Consider the following 17,028-nt stretch of genomic DNA (forward strand, 5'->3'; position numbering starts at 1 on the left):
TACATCCTTAACGTTCCTTTTAACTGGCTGTCCGCAGTAGAAATGACCTTTATATTCTGGATCGGGGCGGGTCGTTATTCCCCCGTCACTCTTCCCTTAGCCAGAACTAGGAAACCAGGAAATATATGGACTTCGACTCAGTGGGCCACATTCGAGCTCTGAGTCAAGATTCAGGTTAAAAGCAGGTTTCAGGTTTTCAAGCTTGCCCAGGTCAGTGTTCAGGTTTGCAAAGGAATAACGTGACTGTCCTGGAGAAACACTAAATAGGTTTTCCCTCCCTTAAGGATTTCAAAACTAAATAATAACACACATACACCCCCTCCCCCCAAAGGATCAGATTTTTAGCAATGCCTACTTCATAGATGGGGACATAAGAACCGAGAGGAGAGCTGGTGTGCGCAAGGCAAACAGCCAGACACACACACCGTCAGGACTAACACCTGCACTCCTGACATTTTCACGGACAACAGCTTCCACTGGCCTGAGTTTCCAAAACCTGATTAAACAAACAGGAGCAGGCCAACAATACTCCCAGGGCAACCCTCCCCCAAATCAAGGTGGTAGGTACACAGCCCAGCACAGGCATCCAGGAGGAAAGCAGTAACACGAGACTACAGCGCCCCCTGGTGTTACCAAGCCTTATTTTAAACACCAAAGACATCAAAACACATGCATTCCCCAGGCCACACTACCCACCAACCCACAGGGACCAGCATACCTGACGTTGGAAGCCATACATCCCAAGGCCTGCAGAACGGTGGTGGAAAAGCATCAAAGACACCCCGCCAGATCTGTCACAGATTAAAATGAGAGAAGGCTGCTAGGCAGGGTCCCTCGGGGGGCTGTATCCAGGGGCAGGGCAGCACTGGGTTACAGCAAGCTGGCACTCTAGGGGTCAGCTTATGTCTGGCAAGCAGGATGGGGTTAATTATTTTCCTGGGTTCTCCGCTGATTGGTTAATTCGAATCATTTTGTATGCATAGTGGTCCCCAGATAATGAGAAGCTATTAAGGGAAGTGATTGTGGTATGGACCTAGCTGCTCAAAAAGGAGCAACTGATCCCTGGACAGTGTTGCTCAGTAGTTAAGAGCATTGGTCCCAGCACCGAAGGGTCATGGGTTCGATTCCCAGCCGTGAATGGACTTGTGGGAGAGGCAACTAATCGATGTGTTTCTCTCCTATCGATGTTTCTCTCTCCCTTCCTCTAAGCATGTAAAAAAATAACAACAGCAACAACTACAACAACAATACTCCTAGACTCATTTTAAGAAGTTAATATACCTTTGATAACAACCAGATGAAAAAATAAAATTACTCAATTTCACTTAGGAATATATTGATGCAAATATCCTATATAAAATATTAACAAACCAAATTAACCAACGTTGAAAAAATACATACTAGCCAAGTTAGCTCATTTCAGAAATGCCAAGTTGGTTTGCTGTTAGAGAACCTATCAAGGCAAATCATGACATTAGCAGAATAAAAGAGAAAAGCCTTCTGAAAGCATTAAATCAGAAAAGCAATAATGTTGTAATAAGATGGTTACTAAGTTACCAGGGTGATCACTTCCTAATGTACATAAATGTCTAATCACTAGGTTGCACATCTGAAACTAAGAAAAAATTGTGTGCCAACTATAATAAAAAATAAATTTAAAAAACAACAACCTTAGGACATTAAGAACATAGAGGAGGAGGCGGGCGCAGGGACAGGCTGGAGGGGGTCAATGAGGGGAAAGAGGGGGACATATGTAATATTTCAACCATAAAGATTAAAAAAAAAAAGAACATAAAGGAATGCCCTCGCCGGATAGTTAGTTCAGGTGGTTAGAGCATCATCCCCATACAGCATGGTTTCAGGTTCGATCTCTGGCCAGGGCACATACAAGGAGCAATCAATGAATGCATAAATAAGTGGAAGCACAAATTGACCCCCTGGAAAGGGTCACAGGGACCTTTTCTCTCACCCCCAGGGGTCCAAGGATCACACTTTGAGAATCACTGTTTTCAGGAAATGAAACCTGCCAGCAGATGGCAGCAGGGACGGCAGCATTTTTCAAATCTGCATTGGCCATGATTTAGGAAATACTAGTGATTTCATGATAAACTTATCTCAAAGAGAACATTTCTTATTTTAAAATATATAAGAGAATTTCTGCGCACAGCTCAAGCAGTTATACAAGAACTTTTTCTTTTAAAAAATACTTTTGATTTTAGAGAGCGAGAGGGAGAGAAACATCGATTTGTTGTTCCACTTATTTATGCATTCATTGGTTGCTTCTTTTATGTGCTCTGACTGGGTATCCCCCCTAAAACCTTGGCATATTGGGATGCCACTCTAACCAACTGAGCTACCCAGCAGGGCCAAGAACTTTTTCTTAACCTAACCATCATATCTTAGTGTTCTGGGCCTACTCTCATTTTGTCACCCAGAATATTAAGAACAGTAAATAGCATTGAGATCCTGTCATTTTATTAAACCAAACAAACTTTACATGTTATACAAACTGGAACTACTACAAAATTGAAACATTTACATAAAGAATTACGTCTAGAATTTAATAAAGCTCACTTTTCAGAAATGGTTAAAGATCAATCTTTTTCCTTTTTCATTATTAAATCTATGAGAGCATGAAGGAATAGCTCAACAAAGAAAACTCATATCCATTGGAACTCAGCATCTAAATATTATCTTAAAGCTTCTCAGTGAATGCATTATTTCCTTCACAGAGAAAAAGTTCTCGATTTCATTAATAAAACATCAAAATTTCATGATGACTATCATGAAAGCTTCTGTGAGGCATGAGAATCAACAATGGAGCAAAATATAAGTAAATATGTATTTCTGAACTAAAACCAACCAAATAAAACAAGAGTAGACTGTGTAACTTGGAAAGCAGTTAAGTATGTAGTAGAATTGAAATATCGTTCAATAATAAAATATAAAACAGAAGCATGATCAGAACCGAAGTGTTCCAACTTAAAAGTAGTTGTCAGTTACCAAGAAGACGTGCAAGGATTTGTTTGTTAATTACATCCCAGCATCTAGTGCCTCCTGCCATAGAACCAGTCCCTCAACTCTCAGCCCATCCCTGCTCCCTATCATCCCACCCACTGAAGTCAAACCACTGAGATGAGCTCTAATGCTCCTCTCCCCTCTCTCAGAACCCAATTGTCTTGCAGGAATTTGGCTCAAAAGAAATTGAGTTCCTCTCCACCTATACCTCCCCAGCCCTCGCCCCCAATTGAGCTCATCAGCTAGGCCAGTGTGGCTCAGTGATTGAGTGTCAACCTAAGACCCAGGAGGTCACAGTTCGATTCCCGGTCAGGGCACATGCCAGGGTTGTAGGCTTGATCCTGTGTGGGGTGTGCAGGAGGCAGCCAATCAATGATTCTCTCTCATCATTGATGTTTCTATCTCTCTCTCTCCCTCTTTCTTCCTCTCTAAAACCAATACAAATATTTTTTTAAAAAAAGACATGAGGTCATTATATACCCATTCTTTCCATAAACTGCCCACCCCTTCCAGAATCTCTCCCAGTCCAGAGCCGTATCTTTGCAATCATAGCCTTGGACAGTGGTCGGCAAACTGCGGCTCGCGAGCCACATGTGGCTCTTTGCCCCCTTGAGTGTGGCTCTTCCACAAAATACCACGTGTGGGCGCGCACGTACAGTGCGATTGAAACTTCGTGGCCCATGCGCAGAAGTCGGTTTCCGGCTCTCAAAAGAAATTTCAATCGTTGTACTGTTGATATTTGGCTCTGTTGACTAACGAGGTTGCTGACCACTGGCCTTGGGTTTTGAGAATCACTGTCCTGGGCTTGGATTCTCTCTACCTTTGGCGGGCTGTGGCAACTTATCTTGAAAGGTGGATATGAAAAGAAAAATAAGAAAATTATGTGAACATTATGTTTTAAAAGGTATAATACAATTTAAGGTGTCATATTAACATTTACTCTTTATATAAACTTCTTCTAGAAACTCACAGCAAACTTCCCCTCCTCAAAAGTTGACTCCCAGATAACCTCGCCTCTCTCCTGCACTCTGGCCAGCTTGGAGGCATTTGTTTGGTTTGGCGACATGGAAACCTCAGAATGTTTGGCATCAGCAGGAGCTAAGGTAGAATCCTTGGCTCTGTCACTTATTAACTCTGTGTCCGTAAGCAGGTTCCTTTACTACTCTGCTTCCTCGCCTGTAAAATGAGCACGTAATTGCTTTATTTGGTTGTTTTGGTAGTTAAACAAGAAAATGCTTTGCAAGGTCCTCAGATCTCATGATGACCGGGTCTTCACTGGTGGAGACAAGCCATTGGTCATGAAGCACAGACCTCCTTAACCAATGATGGACTGGCACAGGGCATCAATACCCCGGTGTCCTCTCTCCTCTTTAGGACAAATCTGAGTGTGCCCCACACTCTTCAGTGCTCCCCTCTGTGGGGTGAAGTCAGTTGTCCCCTGTGGCACTTTCCTTGATACTGCACCCTTGCTTGGCCTCTTTCCCTTCCTGTGTCTCTAATCCCCTACCAGTGTTTCTTGGGAACAATTCCTGATGAAACGCTTTCATAGAATTCCTCATTCACGGTCTGCTTCGGGGGAACCCAGCCAAACCTAAGAAAGGCTCATGAGCCGGGCCGGCATGGCACAGGGGTTGAGTGTCGACCTATGAACTAGGAGGTCATGGTTCAATTCCCAGTCGGGGCACATGCCGGGGTTGCAGGCTCAATCCCCAGTGTGGGGCGTGCAGGAGACAGCCCATCAATGATTCTCTCTCATCGCTGATGATGTTTTTCTCTCTCTCCTCCCTCTCCCTTCCTTTCTGAAATCAATAAAAATGTATTTTAAAAAGAAATACTCCAGCTAGGAAGTGGCACCAAATCAGTGCTGCTCAAAACCCACCAGGCAGAACTAGTCACAAGATACTCAAAACACAGAGGCGAAAATAGGCAATCAGACTTTTCATTGAAGTTTTTTATGCAGTCACATGTACTGATTTTACCTGTTGCCTGAGGCTCCTTCATAGAGATGAATCATATACCATAAAATATACCATTTGGTTGTAAAACCATCACCACGACCTGATTCTACAACATTTTCACCTCTCAATTTTAATGTGAACCTAAAACTGCTCCCGAGGAAAAGGGGGTTTGGGAGAAGGATAGAACTGTACATCTGAAACCTATATAATTTTTTTTAAACATATTTTGGTTTTTTACAGAGAGGAATAGAGTTAGAAACGATGAGAAACATCGATCAGCTGCCTCCTGCACACTCTCCACTGGGCATGTGCCCGCAACCAAGGTACATGCCCTTGACCAGAATCAAACCTGGGGCTCTTCAGTCTGCAGGCCGACGCTCTATCCACTGAGCCAAACTGGTTAGGGCTGAAACCTATATAATTTTATTAACCAATGTCACCCCAGTGAATTTAATTTAAAAACATCTGAGCCCTGGCCTGTGTGGCTCAGTTAGTTGGAGCATTGTCCCATACACCACAAAGTGGTGGGTCAATCCCCGATTGGGGCATGTGCAGAAGGCAAGCAACCAATAGATGTTTCTCTCTCACACTGATGTTGCTCTCTTGAGAACGCTGAAATCCAGTGTGTACTGGTCATCGCTAGTTTGCCAGCTCTTCATTCAAGGGTCAAACTTAGGCCTGGCCGGGTGTGGCTCAGCAATTGAGCATCGACCCAGAAACCAAGAAGTCACCAGTTCAATTCCCAGTGAGGGCACATGCCCAGGTTGTGGGCTCAATCCCCAGAAGGGCCCCACCCCAGGCAGAAGGGCTACACACGCACACATACACACAAGGCCAGTGTCCACTAGGGAGGTGGCATGTGGGTAAGGGGGAGTTAGAGGGGAAGAGGAACATGGTAACTGAGACATCCCATTCTTGACCCTCTAAAGGGACATCAGCTACTCAGTTCCTTGGGCAAAGGTAGGCCTGGGGCTGCCAGACCTGAAATTTCCCCCAAATTCCGTTAAGTCCCGGTTTTACAATATCTAGACTCTTGAACATTTCCTCGAAATCTGGCCCAGTAGCCAGAGCACAGCCTCTGGGCCCACCCTCCTCCCAGACTCCCTCTTCCACGACAGGCGGCACACACACACACACACCCCTTATTTATTCTCCATTCAAGGATCACACAGACACATTATTTCCATGGAAAAAAACAACAACCCTCTTGTTTATTTGATTAAACAAAAAATAAAATAAGCTGCATAGGAACAATTTTAAAGTCCAAAGAGACACCAACTTTGTTTTAAGGCTGCGGTAGCTGATACAGCATCTCCTTGCTACCTTCTCCAGCCTTCTCTGTGGACCACAGCGATACATTCAGAAGCCCGTTAGCCAACACAGGAGTTTTTGAACACTTATCCATTGGTTCTTCACCTGCTCATTGCCTGTCATGCCTGCGGCCTGCAGTACAACACTTAAGATTTAAAGTAAAAATCCACAGGGGGGGAAAAAAACAGAACAAAACGAAAACACCCACCCCAAGCAAACACCCGCTTTGAAGGCCGGAGGGAAAACCTGTGTTCCCCCTTCCCCACTTAAATCGATGGGGTCTGCACCACGGCTGCGATGCCCACTTAAAAGTGTCCAGAGGCCGACGGCACCCCAAGATGGGCCTGGAGATAGTGGCCCGGACAGTTACGCTGGGGGTGCATATCCCTTACCTACGCATGTCTGCCTTGGGGGGGAAAAAAAGGTACACTTAGTCTAATATCAGGCAACAAACATGCCCATGTTAATTTCTCCAATTCTGCATTCTGCATTTACCTTTCTCACAAAAGAAAAGAAAAAAAAAATCAAACTCAGAACTGAGTCATGTGTTCTACACTTAAAAGCATTTTGCTGACCGGGCATGACAGCTAATGGGCAGTATTAAACAAGATTCATTATAAAAACAAAAAAACAACAACTAACAACCCTCCCTCCCACCCTGAGTATATCTAACATGCTAGTTAAAAACAACAGCCCTTACCCCACCCACCCTTTTCACCTGCATTGATTTTAGGGAAGAAAAACAAATTTTAAAAATTTAAAAAAAAAAGAAAAGAAAAGAAACCTTACCACCCTAAAAACAAGAAAACCCCAGAAACGTGAGAAACCTACACAGACTCCTAGAAAACATAAAGAATTATTACAGAGCTGGTTATTTAAAAGAAAGTAAACACTTTGCTACACACATTAACATTCAGTCAGTGTGCTCCGAGATAGAGCCTTAAGAAAAATACTACCTGAGCTTGTAAGTTAATACAATCATTAAAAGGAGGTCTAAGACCATGTGGATACACGAAACTTTTAGAACCATTACTGGTTAAATGACGATGGAAAACATCCCACCAGGCTGGCTTGTTAACCCGTAAGATCAATTTAAAAATAGACATCATTGAGGTATTTCTTCACCAGGACATCTAAAACCCAATTCACAATCATTACAACAGTGGTCTTAGGACCCTCTCCTCCAACCAAAACAAAACTCAACGAGGGGAAGAAGAGGTGGAAGAGGTGGAGAGGCAGTACAGTATATCGTGATAATGTGCTTCTCAATTTTATCAAGTATTTAATAAACAAGCAGAGGAAAAGAACAACCCGTCAACATGTTACCTTTGGTAGGAAAAAAATATATATATATTTTTTTAAAAACACAAAACAAAAAGAGCAACACACACTTTACCAGTCGCAGCTCAGTAAGACAGCGATTGTTGCAATGTCGCGGAGATGAACATCCAGTGGGGTCTAGGAGAGCAACAAATACAATCAAGAAGTCTAAAGATCCTCATTCCCTTCAAACAGTTGATGTTGCCAACAAGACCCTTAGAATTGCTCCTAAAAGGGTATACTTGCCGGCATTCAAAATACAGATAAAATATTTTTTCTCTTGAAGAGAAAAAAAAAAAAAAAAAGACCTAAAGGTCTTTATTTGTAGTTAAGTCCTCAAATAGGTCAGATGAACCAGTAGTTCCATAATACTGAACAACATGGTAACGGTGTGCGTAATTCCTAGTTTGGGGGGGGGGGGGTGCGGGGGGGAGGTTTGGGGAGTCACGTTGGTAAGGAACACTTGGATTTCTGATTATGTTTGCCTGAGTAGAAGGAATATTTGGTTTTCAAGATTTCTTGGTCAAGGTCAATCAGACGTTTCTCCCAGGAGAGATCAGTTCTGGATTCTTGAAAACATTTTCTTCTAGAGGTAGCTTCATGCCCACCCACTCCCCAGTGGTTTAATACTATTCTGAGACCCGTCAGATGCTAACATGAGGTAGGTGACTTTTGCCAAAAGTGAGGTAGAAACGAAACAAAACACCCGGTGTGGAGTGGAGTGGAGTGAGTGGTGTGCGTGCCCTGTGCTCCTGGCCTGCAGGACGCCAGAGAGAGAGAGAGAGAGAGTCGCAGAGCCTCGAGAGCTGTGGCTCTATGGTCTCATCACACAAACAGAAGAGTTCGACTTTGCTACAGCCCCAGACTGTTGGAACCGCAAGAGTGATGTTTTCAATAAATACCCTAAATACTTTTTGGCACCGTTGAATTTTTTTTTTTCCTTCCCCAAACAGAAAAAAAAAAACACAAGCCTATTAACTTTGGCATTTTCTTTCACTATCTACCAGAACACAGCAATCCTCGAATCTCCCAGAGAGGAAGACGACACATAGACAAACAGGATGCTGCTGCTTCAAGCCTAAAAGACATCCCTCCTCAGATCATTAAGCTTTGGCTTAACTAGAAGTACACAGACCGAGCCAATCTCGAGCTCTCCTCTTAACAGCTCCAACTCAAAGTGCCTTAAGTCTGGCGAACTTTTTTTGGCCCAATACATAATTTAGATTCTGTTTATGGTACCCTTGTGTTTCCCTAAATAAATTACACTGAAAAGGGCATCCATCAGTCAAAGAGTTCGTGCACGTGGGGCAGTGCCCAGGGCCCTGGGCTCCAGCCACCTGCCAGCTGCCATACAGCACAGGCTGAGAGCGCATTGCCTCTCGTGAAGGAATGATTTTTATTTTTTTTTTTAAAGCAAAAGATGAAGAACACTTTTGAGATGTGAAGTCAGTGACAATCAAAAGTGTTTTTTGTGTTGTTTTTTTTTTTAATATGTGCGTTATTTAGATTTCCTTTAGCCATCTCAATACCCAAACCTATATATTCAAATCCAATTGGCATCTCCAAACACAAGCTGACCTTACATCCCACCCTGCCCCCTGACCAGATTAGACATGCACGGGGATTACTGTCTAAGCATCACATGTACTCCATAGAAACATTTTACTCTCCTCCCTTCCGGCACCTAGGACCTCTCACCGTGTTAAAGACTTCCCTTTTTGACACAATTCCTACCCACCCCTAGCATCACCTCACATCGGTCAGGAGGTATGCACTTAAATACACCTAATTTTGAACAGCCTCACTCACACTAGAGAGTTCCAAATATTGGCTTTTCTCCTCTTTCTTTGATTTGGAGCATTCCACATTGTCCAGTAAACACATTCCAAAGTGCTTCGCACCAATCCCTGTGGATCAGGAGCCAGTTGTGGGCGGCCACAGAGGCCAATGTTTTAAAAACAACGTCTTTCCCCAGTGTGACCATGTTTTTGCAAATGGCAGTGATGCACCATTTTGGGTAAGGAGAGATATACTCCCACTGAGAGTAAAAAGAGGCAGCACCACCCACCTAGCCCCATTCCAAGGAGACTCTACTAGAGCTTTAAAGCCTGCAAATTGGTCAGTCTATTGATTAAAATAAGACCTGGTCATTTCAGCCATGTGTGGAAACTCTGGCTTTACAATCAAATCCATAGAAAAGTGGTAAATAAGCAATTTTAGTTACTGCCATTCACCAAGAAAACTCCCCACTCAGATCCCAGGATGTCCCCACATGTGGGAGACTGGGAAGAAAAGATGAGAGCGAAGATGATGATGAAATTGAACACGGAATAATCAAAGGGAATAACCACACTTGGTACGTCATCCCAGCCATTATCATGACCTAGAGTTTTCTGGGAACATTAAAGAACTTGCAAGATGCATTTCTTCAATAATAATAAAAATAAAAAATGTTTCAAGCATTTAAAACAAGTTGTCTTTGGTGTTTAAAAGGGTGATTTGTTGGGTAAGGTGGGGTGGGGCTGGGGGTGAGGAAATGACCAGCACCAAGTTATTCCAAAATAAAAATGTTTCCTTATGAGCTCTTGACCAAAGAACTTAGATGTTAGGGACAAAATAAAAGGCAACTGAATAGAAACGGAGGCAGGATTCACTGTTCAATTCTTCAATAAAAGAAAAGGCTTTTTTTTTTCTTACAAAATGAGACTTCCTGTCACCTCCCCACCCTGTCACACAGCAAGCTGAGGCAGCAGGTTCAAGTTTCTTTTTAATTTCTGGATACTTTACTGAAGCTCTTCAAGAAATGAGGTGCCCCCCCCCCCCCCCAATTCGGTCATTCAGAAACCCTAGAACCAAAGCAATGGGAACTGGGAACTGGTAGATTAAATGTCCAGAAAAGCAATTTGATTGATTTGTTAACAGTGTCCCCGACATCTTTCCTTTGGGGGGGATGACAAATTGCTTCGTTTGTCAGTTTATTCTGTTCACTTAAAACGACATCCATATTGCAAAAGGGGATTTCTTTTAAATTCAGGAACAGAAAGTGACCCGTTCGTCTGTTTCAACAAGAGCTCTTCCTGGAAGCCCCTGGCTTCCGAGAGCCTGTTTTTCTCCTGAGCTGTGCAAGTCTCGAATCTGGTTCTTATTTCCGTGTTTGCGGGAAGTGCAGGGACCCACCCGTGTGGGTTCTGCCCAGCAGGGTATCATCAGCCCCACCGGCTTCCCGCCTAAAAGACAGAGAATGCCCAGAAGCACAAGGTTTTGTACCCAAGTCCAGGTTACTACGAACCGACCCTGTAAAGTGACCGATGCCGTCCCACAGTTCTGCAGTGGAGACCGGCTTCAATGTTCATTCTTTGGTACCGAGATAGAGGTTTCACAAAAGATAGTTATGTCCTACATTTCAGGTTGGGGCAATTTAAGTTTACAGATCCTTTCTTTACATTCAAAGGCCTTTGGGGGGGCTGCGGGGGGGGGGGGGGGGACACAGGGGGACGGACGGACAACAACGTTAACCTTGAGGTCCTACGGTAGGGCGCGGGGAGCAGACCGCTTTGTAAAAGAGACCGGAGCAGAGGGTGAAGGATGGGCTGTTCCTATGAATCTGACTTTCAAAACGTCCTCTTTCCCTGCACTTCCCAAGCAGGGGAAAAAAATTGTGCTTTTAAACATAAAAGTTCATTCCCTTGCCTACTGCTCTTCTTAGCAAAAGGCATGCTTCCATGAACAGAACAACATTCAATCGAGGATCGGGGATCAACCCCAACCCTCCTGCAAAGTCCGGAAGAGTTTGGGGGTGGCTTGCTTACATTCTCATGCTCCCACCCAAAAGACTAACCTCGGGACACGCGTGTGCACCCACCACGCCATGTCCAAAACCCTCTTTTCTGAGAACGAGGTCCACTTTCTTCTTCCGACTGCTGAACTCTTTATAACCAACAGCAAACTAAGAATACTTCACGTTTGAGGACACTTTTAACAAAAATGCTGAGCTACGTTTATTACTTTTTAGAAACTAAAGTAGGAAGAGAAAGGTTCTTTGGGAGGTTGTGCATCACCTTCAGCGTCATTAACCTGATGGAAGACGTCCTCACACTCACGCCCCTGCCTTGAAAGAGACATAGGTGACGTAACCTAAACTAGGAATCGGGAGTCTGCTTTTCGCGGCTAGCAAGCCACAGCCCCATCTTCTAGGAACAAGAAAAGATGCTGAACAGGATGACAGACACACTGAGATACAAAAGGAGAACGTAAGGAAGTTCTCCATTGCAGCATTTAAAAAAAAAAAAAAATTTACCCCCCAAAAAAGATCAAGATCACACAACACAATCTAACCCCATAAACACAGTATTCTCAAGAACACAAATACTCTATAATTAAGCATTTAAAATCCTATTTTCCCACGGTTTATACTTTTTTGTGGGTTGTTTTTTTTTTAACTTAGTAGTTTCTTCCGTGTTTCCTTGGCTCAATCTACAGAGTATCAGCCCACCACACACACCCAGTGCCCTCCCAGCCAGAGACAATAGGCTTGTGCATGTCACGTCCCACGCAGGGGAAGAGGGACACGTGACCTCCACTGAGCTGAGGGCCTGCTGGAGAAGGAAATGTAAAGATTTATGAGGTAGATAGAAATTATCACTTCACAGGCTCAATCCCTGCAGAAAAGGTAAGTACATTCATCTGTAAAAAAATAAAGATGAGGTAGGACTTAGGCAACGTTGTACTTTTCTTGTTCTCTTTAAACAAAAAGAAAAAAAAAGAAATTTCCCTGAGACTGTTTCTTCTTTGAAATTCAAAAGGAGAAAGAGAAGAGAGCGAGAGCGAGAGAGCGAGAGAGAGCGATGCACACCCCAAACACAAAAGCCTAGAAAATGTGATTAGAAGATGAGGATTCGATTGTTGCCAAAGTCAACCACGACAATCATCCCGTCGGGGGTGACGGCGATGCCGGAAGGACGGTCCATCTGCCCAAAGCCACTGCCCTGAGCTCCGAACTTGCAGAGGAAGCTGCCGTTGGACTCGAACATCTGCACCCGGTGGTTCCTGGAATCGGCCACAATGATGCGCCCCTCCTGATCCACGGCCACGCCCTGCGGGCGCAGGAACTGCCCGCTGCCGGTGCCCTCTGAGCCCAGAAAGCGTGCAGACTGGCAGTCGGGGTGAATAACCAGGAGCCGGTGGTTGTTGAAGTCGGTGACCACCAGGTGGCCCTCGTGGTTGAAGGCCACGCCCCGAGGGGAGTCAAAGTGCTTCCAGAGAGCCCCCTCGAAGCCGTACTTATTCAGGAAGACGCCGTCGGGCCCGAACAGCTGGATCCGGTGGTTCCGCGTGTCCGAGACCAGGATCTTGCCCTCGGAACTCACCGCCACGTCCCAAGGGTAGTTGAACTGCCCGTTCTTGGTGCCCTTCTCGCCAAACTTGAGGAGGAACTGGCCCTCGAAGGTGAAGACCTGAATTCGATGATTGTCCTTGTCGGCCACCACGATCCTGCGGGAGGCGTCGCAGGCCACCCCGGCCGGCCGGTCGAACTGCCCCGGCCGGGAGCCCAGGGTGCCGAATTTGTGGTGAAAGGTGCCACAGGGCTTGAACACCTGGATGCGGTTGTTGCTGCGGTCGGCGACCACGATGTAGCCCTCCTTGTCCACGCTCACGCCCCAAGGACGGCAGAGTTTGCCGTCGCTGTCGCCCTCGCTGCCGAAACTCAGGGCCGGGATCCCGATGCCCACGTAGCTGCGGCCCGACTTGACCACCACCTTGAAGGGGCTGTTCTCAATGTGCTGGTTGCACAGGGTGACCGACACCAGGTGCTCCCCCTCCAGCTGGGGCCGGTAGCTCACCAGGTAAGTCCCGTTCTGCTGATCACTCACCTCGGCCCCGAACAGGTTGCCGTCGGGGCCCAGGACCACGGCGGACATCAGGTCGCCCCCCGAGAGACGAGGCTCCCCATCATGGTCGTAGCCCATGACCGTGAAGGTGGCCACCTTACCCTGGAGGGCCCGCTTGAGGCCATCGCCCGTGGCCTTGGTGAGCGGCGCGAAGGCCCCGCTGCTGACGAAGCCGAAGGACTTGATGGCGAGGTACAGCGCCTGGTCGGGGGGCGTGAACATGACCCGGTCGTCTTCCTGGGGCTGCAGGAAGCTGCGCACCGTCTTCAGCTCCTGCACCTGGGCCAGCATGCGGTCTCGGGCCAGCAGGATGTCCAGCGCCCGGCCCTCCTCCAGGACCTGCTGGACGGCGCTGATGGTGCTCTCCAGCTTGTTGAGGTTCTGCCGCAGCTTTTCCACCTGCAGGTACAGGGACTTGGCCTTCACCTGGCGGATCTTCTCTACCTGGAGGGAAAGGTGAGGATAGAGGAGAGAGGACACAGAGGCTTAGAGCCAAGCATAGAAAACACATCACCTGACACCAGTCAGGAGGAACCCTCGGACAAACCCGTGCTGAGGAGACAATCCACAGAAACAACTGGGTCTGCGCTCCTCAAACACAGCAGAATCCAACGGCAAAAAAGGGCTGGCGAACTGTTCCAGGTATAGGGGATGACTACACAGACGTAACTAAATGCAATGAGTGATGCTGGATTGGGGGGGTGAGAGGAAGGAGTGGGGGGTGAGAGTGGAGTTGTGCCTCTAAAAATACTATTTCTGAAATTTGACTACTGACTGAGGAGTAGATACTAGGATAGGATTGAGATTTAACTTCCTGATTTTAATGAACTGTGTGCTTAGCTACGAGAATGTTCTTTTTTTAAAAAAAAATATATATATATTTTATTGATTTTTTACAGAGAGGAAGGGAGAGCGATAGTTAGAAACATCGATGCGAGAGACACATCGATCAGCTGCCTCTTGCACACCCCCTATTGGGGATATGCCCGCAACCAAGGTACATGCCCTTGACTGGAATCGAACCTGGGACCCTTGAGTCCGCAGGCCGATGCTCTATCCACTGAGCCAAACCGGTCAGGGCTATGAGAATGTTCCTGAGCAGAGGCAATAAACAGTTTAGAACTTAGGGGATAAAGGGGCATCGTGTCTCCAACACCAACTTACTCTCAAGTCAGATCCAGCCTTTTTATATAGAGAGACAGTGATGAAAATAGGGCAAAATATAAATAACTGGTGAATTCGGATTAAGGACATACAGGGTTCTTTTATTATTAACTCCTGCAACTTTCCTGTAAGTTAGAAACTAAATAAAAATAAAAATAAAACCAAAAAACATTCCTCGAACAAGTGTTTACTGAGTACCTACGTTGTGCCAGGCACTGGAGGTACAGTGACCAACTGAAAACATGGGTGGTCCTTGCCCTCAGAGGAGGTCATCCTTTTCAATGACATATACTCAGCAAGCACACAGAGAAACAAGGTCAGGTCATTTCTGGTGATGATGGGTGTTAGAGAGTACAGATGGGAGATGCGATCCTAGGGAGGCCGGATTTAGACAGAGGGATGCCGGAGACCCCTCCTTTCACAAGCCAAGGGCTAAAAAGAGTGATCCAAGCAGAGGAAAGAATAGTCATGAAGACCCTGAGGTGGGCACTTGCCTGGAATTTAAAAAAAAACCAACACAAAAAAACTAGCGAGTTTTACGCAGGGAGAGGCGTGAGTGGGTTTATGTTCTGATATAACCTACAGGGACCATGTATTGGAGAGGACAAGGGAGGAAGCAGAGACCAGCGAGCACCCAGGAGAGGGGTGATGGCACCTCAGTGGTGGCTGTGAAGGTGGAGAGAGAGAAAAGGGGCAGAAAGGATGCCAGAGGCAGGACCAGCGGGGCTTCCCAACAGCCGGGGCCGGCCTTACGCTCCCAAAAGACTGAACTGTCAGTGCTGCTCCGGAGAGCCTGCAAGGCCTGGGAGAAAACGCCACCCCCACCCTCACACACAAGAAAGATCCAGAGAGAGCAAAGGGAGTGGGTGAGGACCTAATTCCACATGGCACCTCCCCTGGTCTCCTCTCCTCACCTTGAAGAACAGGTTTTGGAAACCTTCCACAGGAAGCCCGCGAGGCCGTACCCACAAAATTTGGAGAAAGGAGCCCCCTACATCTAAAACGCTATACGAAACCTGGATTCAGATCTGCCGCAGGAATCCCTGCCTCGAAGGTGGGGTTTTTTGCTTGACCAAGGAAACGGGAGTCATTGCTCCCTTCTTCCGCACTAACGAACTAAAAGTCCTCTCATCTGAAGTGATTTCCCCCAGGACGGGAGCACCAAGGTCACCCAGCTAGCTCGCCCTGCTTTGCAGAGAGGACAGTGAATGCCCACCGCCCTGAAAGCTACAGAAAGCCCGTTTCAGAATGCGGGGGAGGCTTGGATTTTCATCAGATTCTCCCCTGGGGAGTGAGGAGGTGATTCCTGACCCGTTCACATGCTTTTCCGTCTGCCCGCCCTGGAAGCAGGACACGTATGTGCAGAGAGGACCTTGTGGGGACAGGTCAGAGAGAGGCTTTGTCCTTTGGTCTTGCACTGGAGCAAGCCTCCCAGGCTTTGGTTCTGACCCCTCAGCTAGCTAGGTGGTTGTCGCGAACCCCAAGAGGAAGAAGCCACCTCCCCTGGAAATGCGTAAGCCACAAGCGTGAAAGGTGGTTCACCTGGCCCCTCCGGTATCTCCATGTACAATAACTGAGATGCAAAGAGGCAAAAACCTTATCACAAAGAGGTGCCCAGGCAGAAAAATTCGTCATCGATAAAAGAGAGGGGTGAAGTCCCTCATGACGTGGGGGCGAGGTACCAAGCAAAAAAAGTCAAGATAAAGGAGCGTGTCCAGAATGAGGGAATCTGAGAATGAGTTCTTGGGCAAGGAGAAATAATAACATTTATTGCACAAAGGAATGGACTCTTTTTTTCTTTTCTCTCTCTCTCTCTCTCCTCCTCTCCCAAAATTTGCTTCTCTGAAGAGTCAAAACTGGCTTTCCATTCCTCCTGAAAGAAAACCACCTTTGGAGGAGGCGGCGCGTCAGCCTCCCGGGAGGGAGGATGAGAACGTAGGTGAGATACGCAGGAACACACAAAGGCCTTTTCATCGGCAAAGCCCGGAGAGCGGGTTTGAGGCAGAGTTCACCACGGCGCTCTCGGGTTGCAAGGAGAGGGCCCCTTTCCGTTATAATGAACAGTCGTGGGTGGCAGGAGGCTGACAGGCCACGGGGGCATCGGAGTGTCTGATAACCGTGTCAGGGCCACAGAGGTGCCCTACGTAAAATATGGGCTGAATTAAATCTTGGGACTTTTTTTTCCTCCCATGGAGTCTTTCTCTTCTTGTCAAAAAAAGCAACTTGAGCCGTATTCCTTGAGAGGTCGGACGAAGCAGAAAGCAGCGGATTAGGAGCGAACGAAATGGGAGCATGCCAAGATCCGAGGTAGCCTCCCAGAGACATTTCGGGGCCACTTGCGAAAATCGAGGTACCACCTCGCTACCATC

At 46.5% G+C, this 17,028-nt stretch overlaps 1 protein-coding gene across 1 annotated transcript in view; it reads right to left on the reverse strand.

The window, feature by feature from the left end:
* Positions 1 to 7,009: 7,009 nt before the first annotated feature.
* The window catches only part of TRIM71 (tripartite motif containing 71), a 70,606-nt gene continuing 60,587 nt past the window's right edge, over positions 7,010 to 17,028 (reverse strand). The window contains exon 4 of the mRNA XM_079794444.1: positions 7,010 to 13,939. Coding sequence (XP_079650570.1) covers positions 12,488 to 13,939 — 1,452 coding nt within the window. The 3' untranslated portion in view covers positions 7,010 to 12,487. The remainder of the gene's footprint in view (positions 13,940 to 17,028) is intronic.

The sequence above is a fragment of the Cnephaeus nilssonii genome (assembly GCF_951640355.1).
Source record: "Cnephaeus nilssonii genome assembly, chromosome: 17".
NCBI lineage: Eukaryota > Metazoa > Chordata > Mammalia > Chiroptera > Vespertilionidae > Cnephaeus > Cnephaeus nilssonii.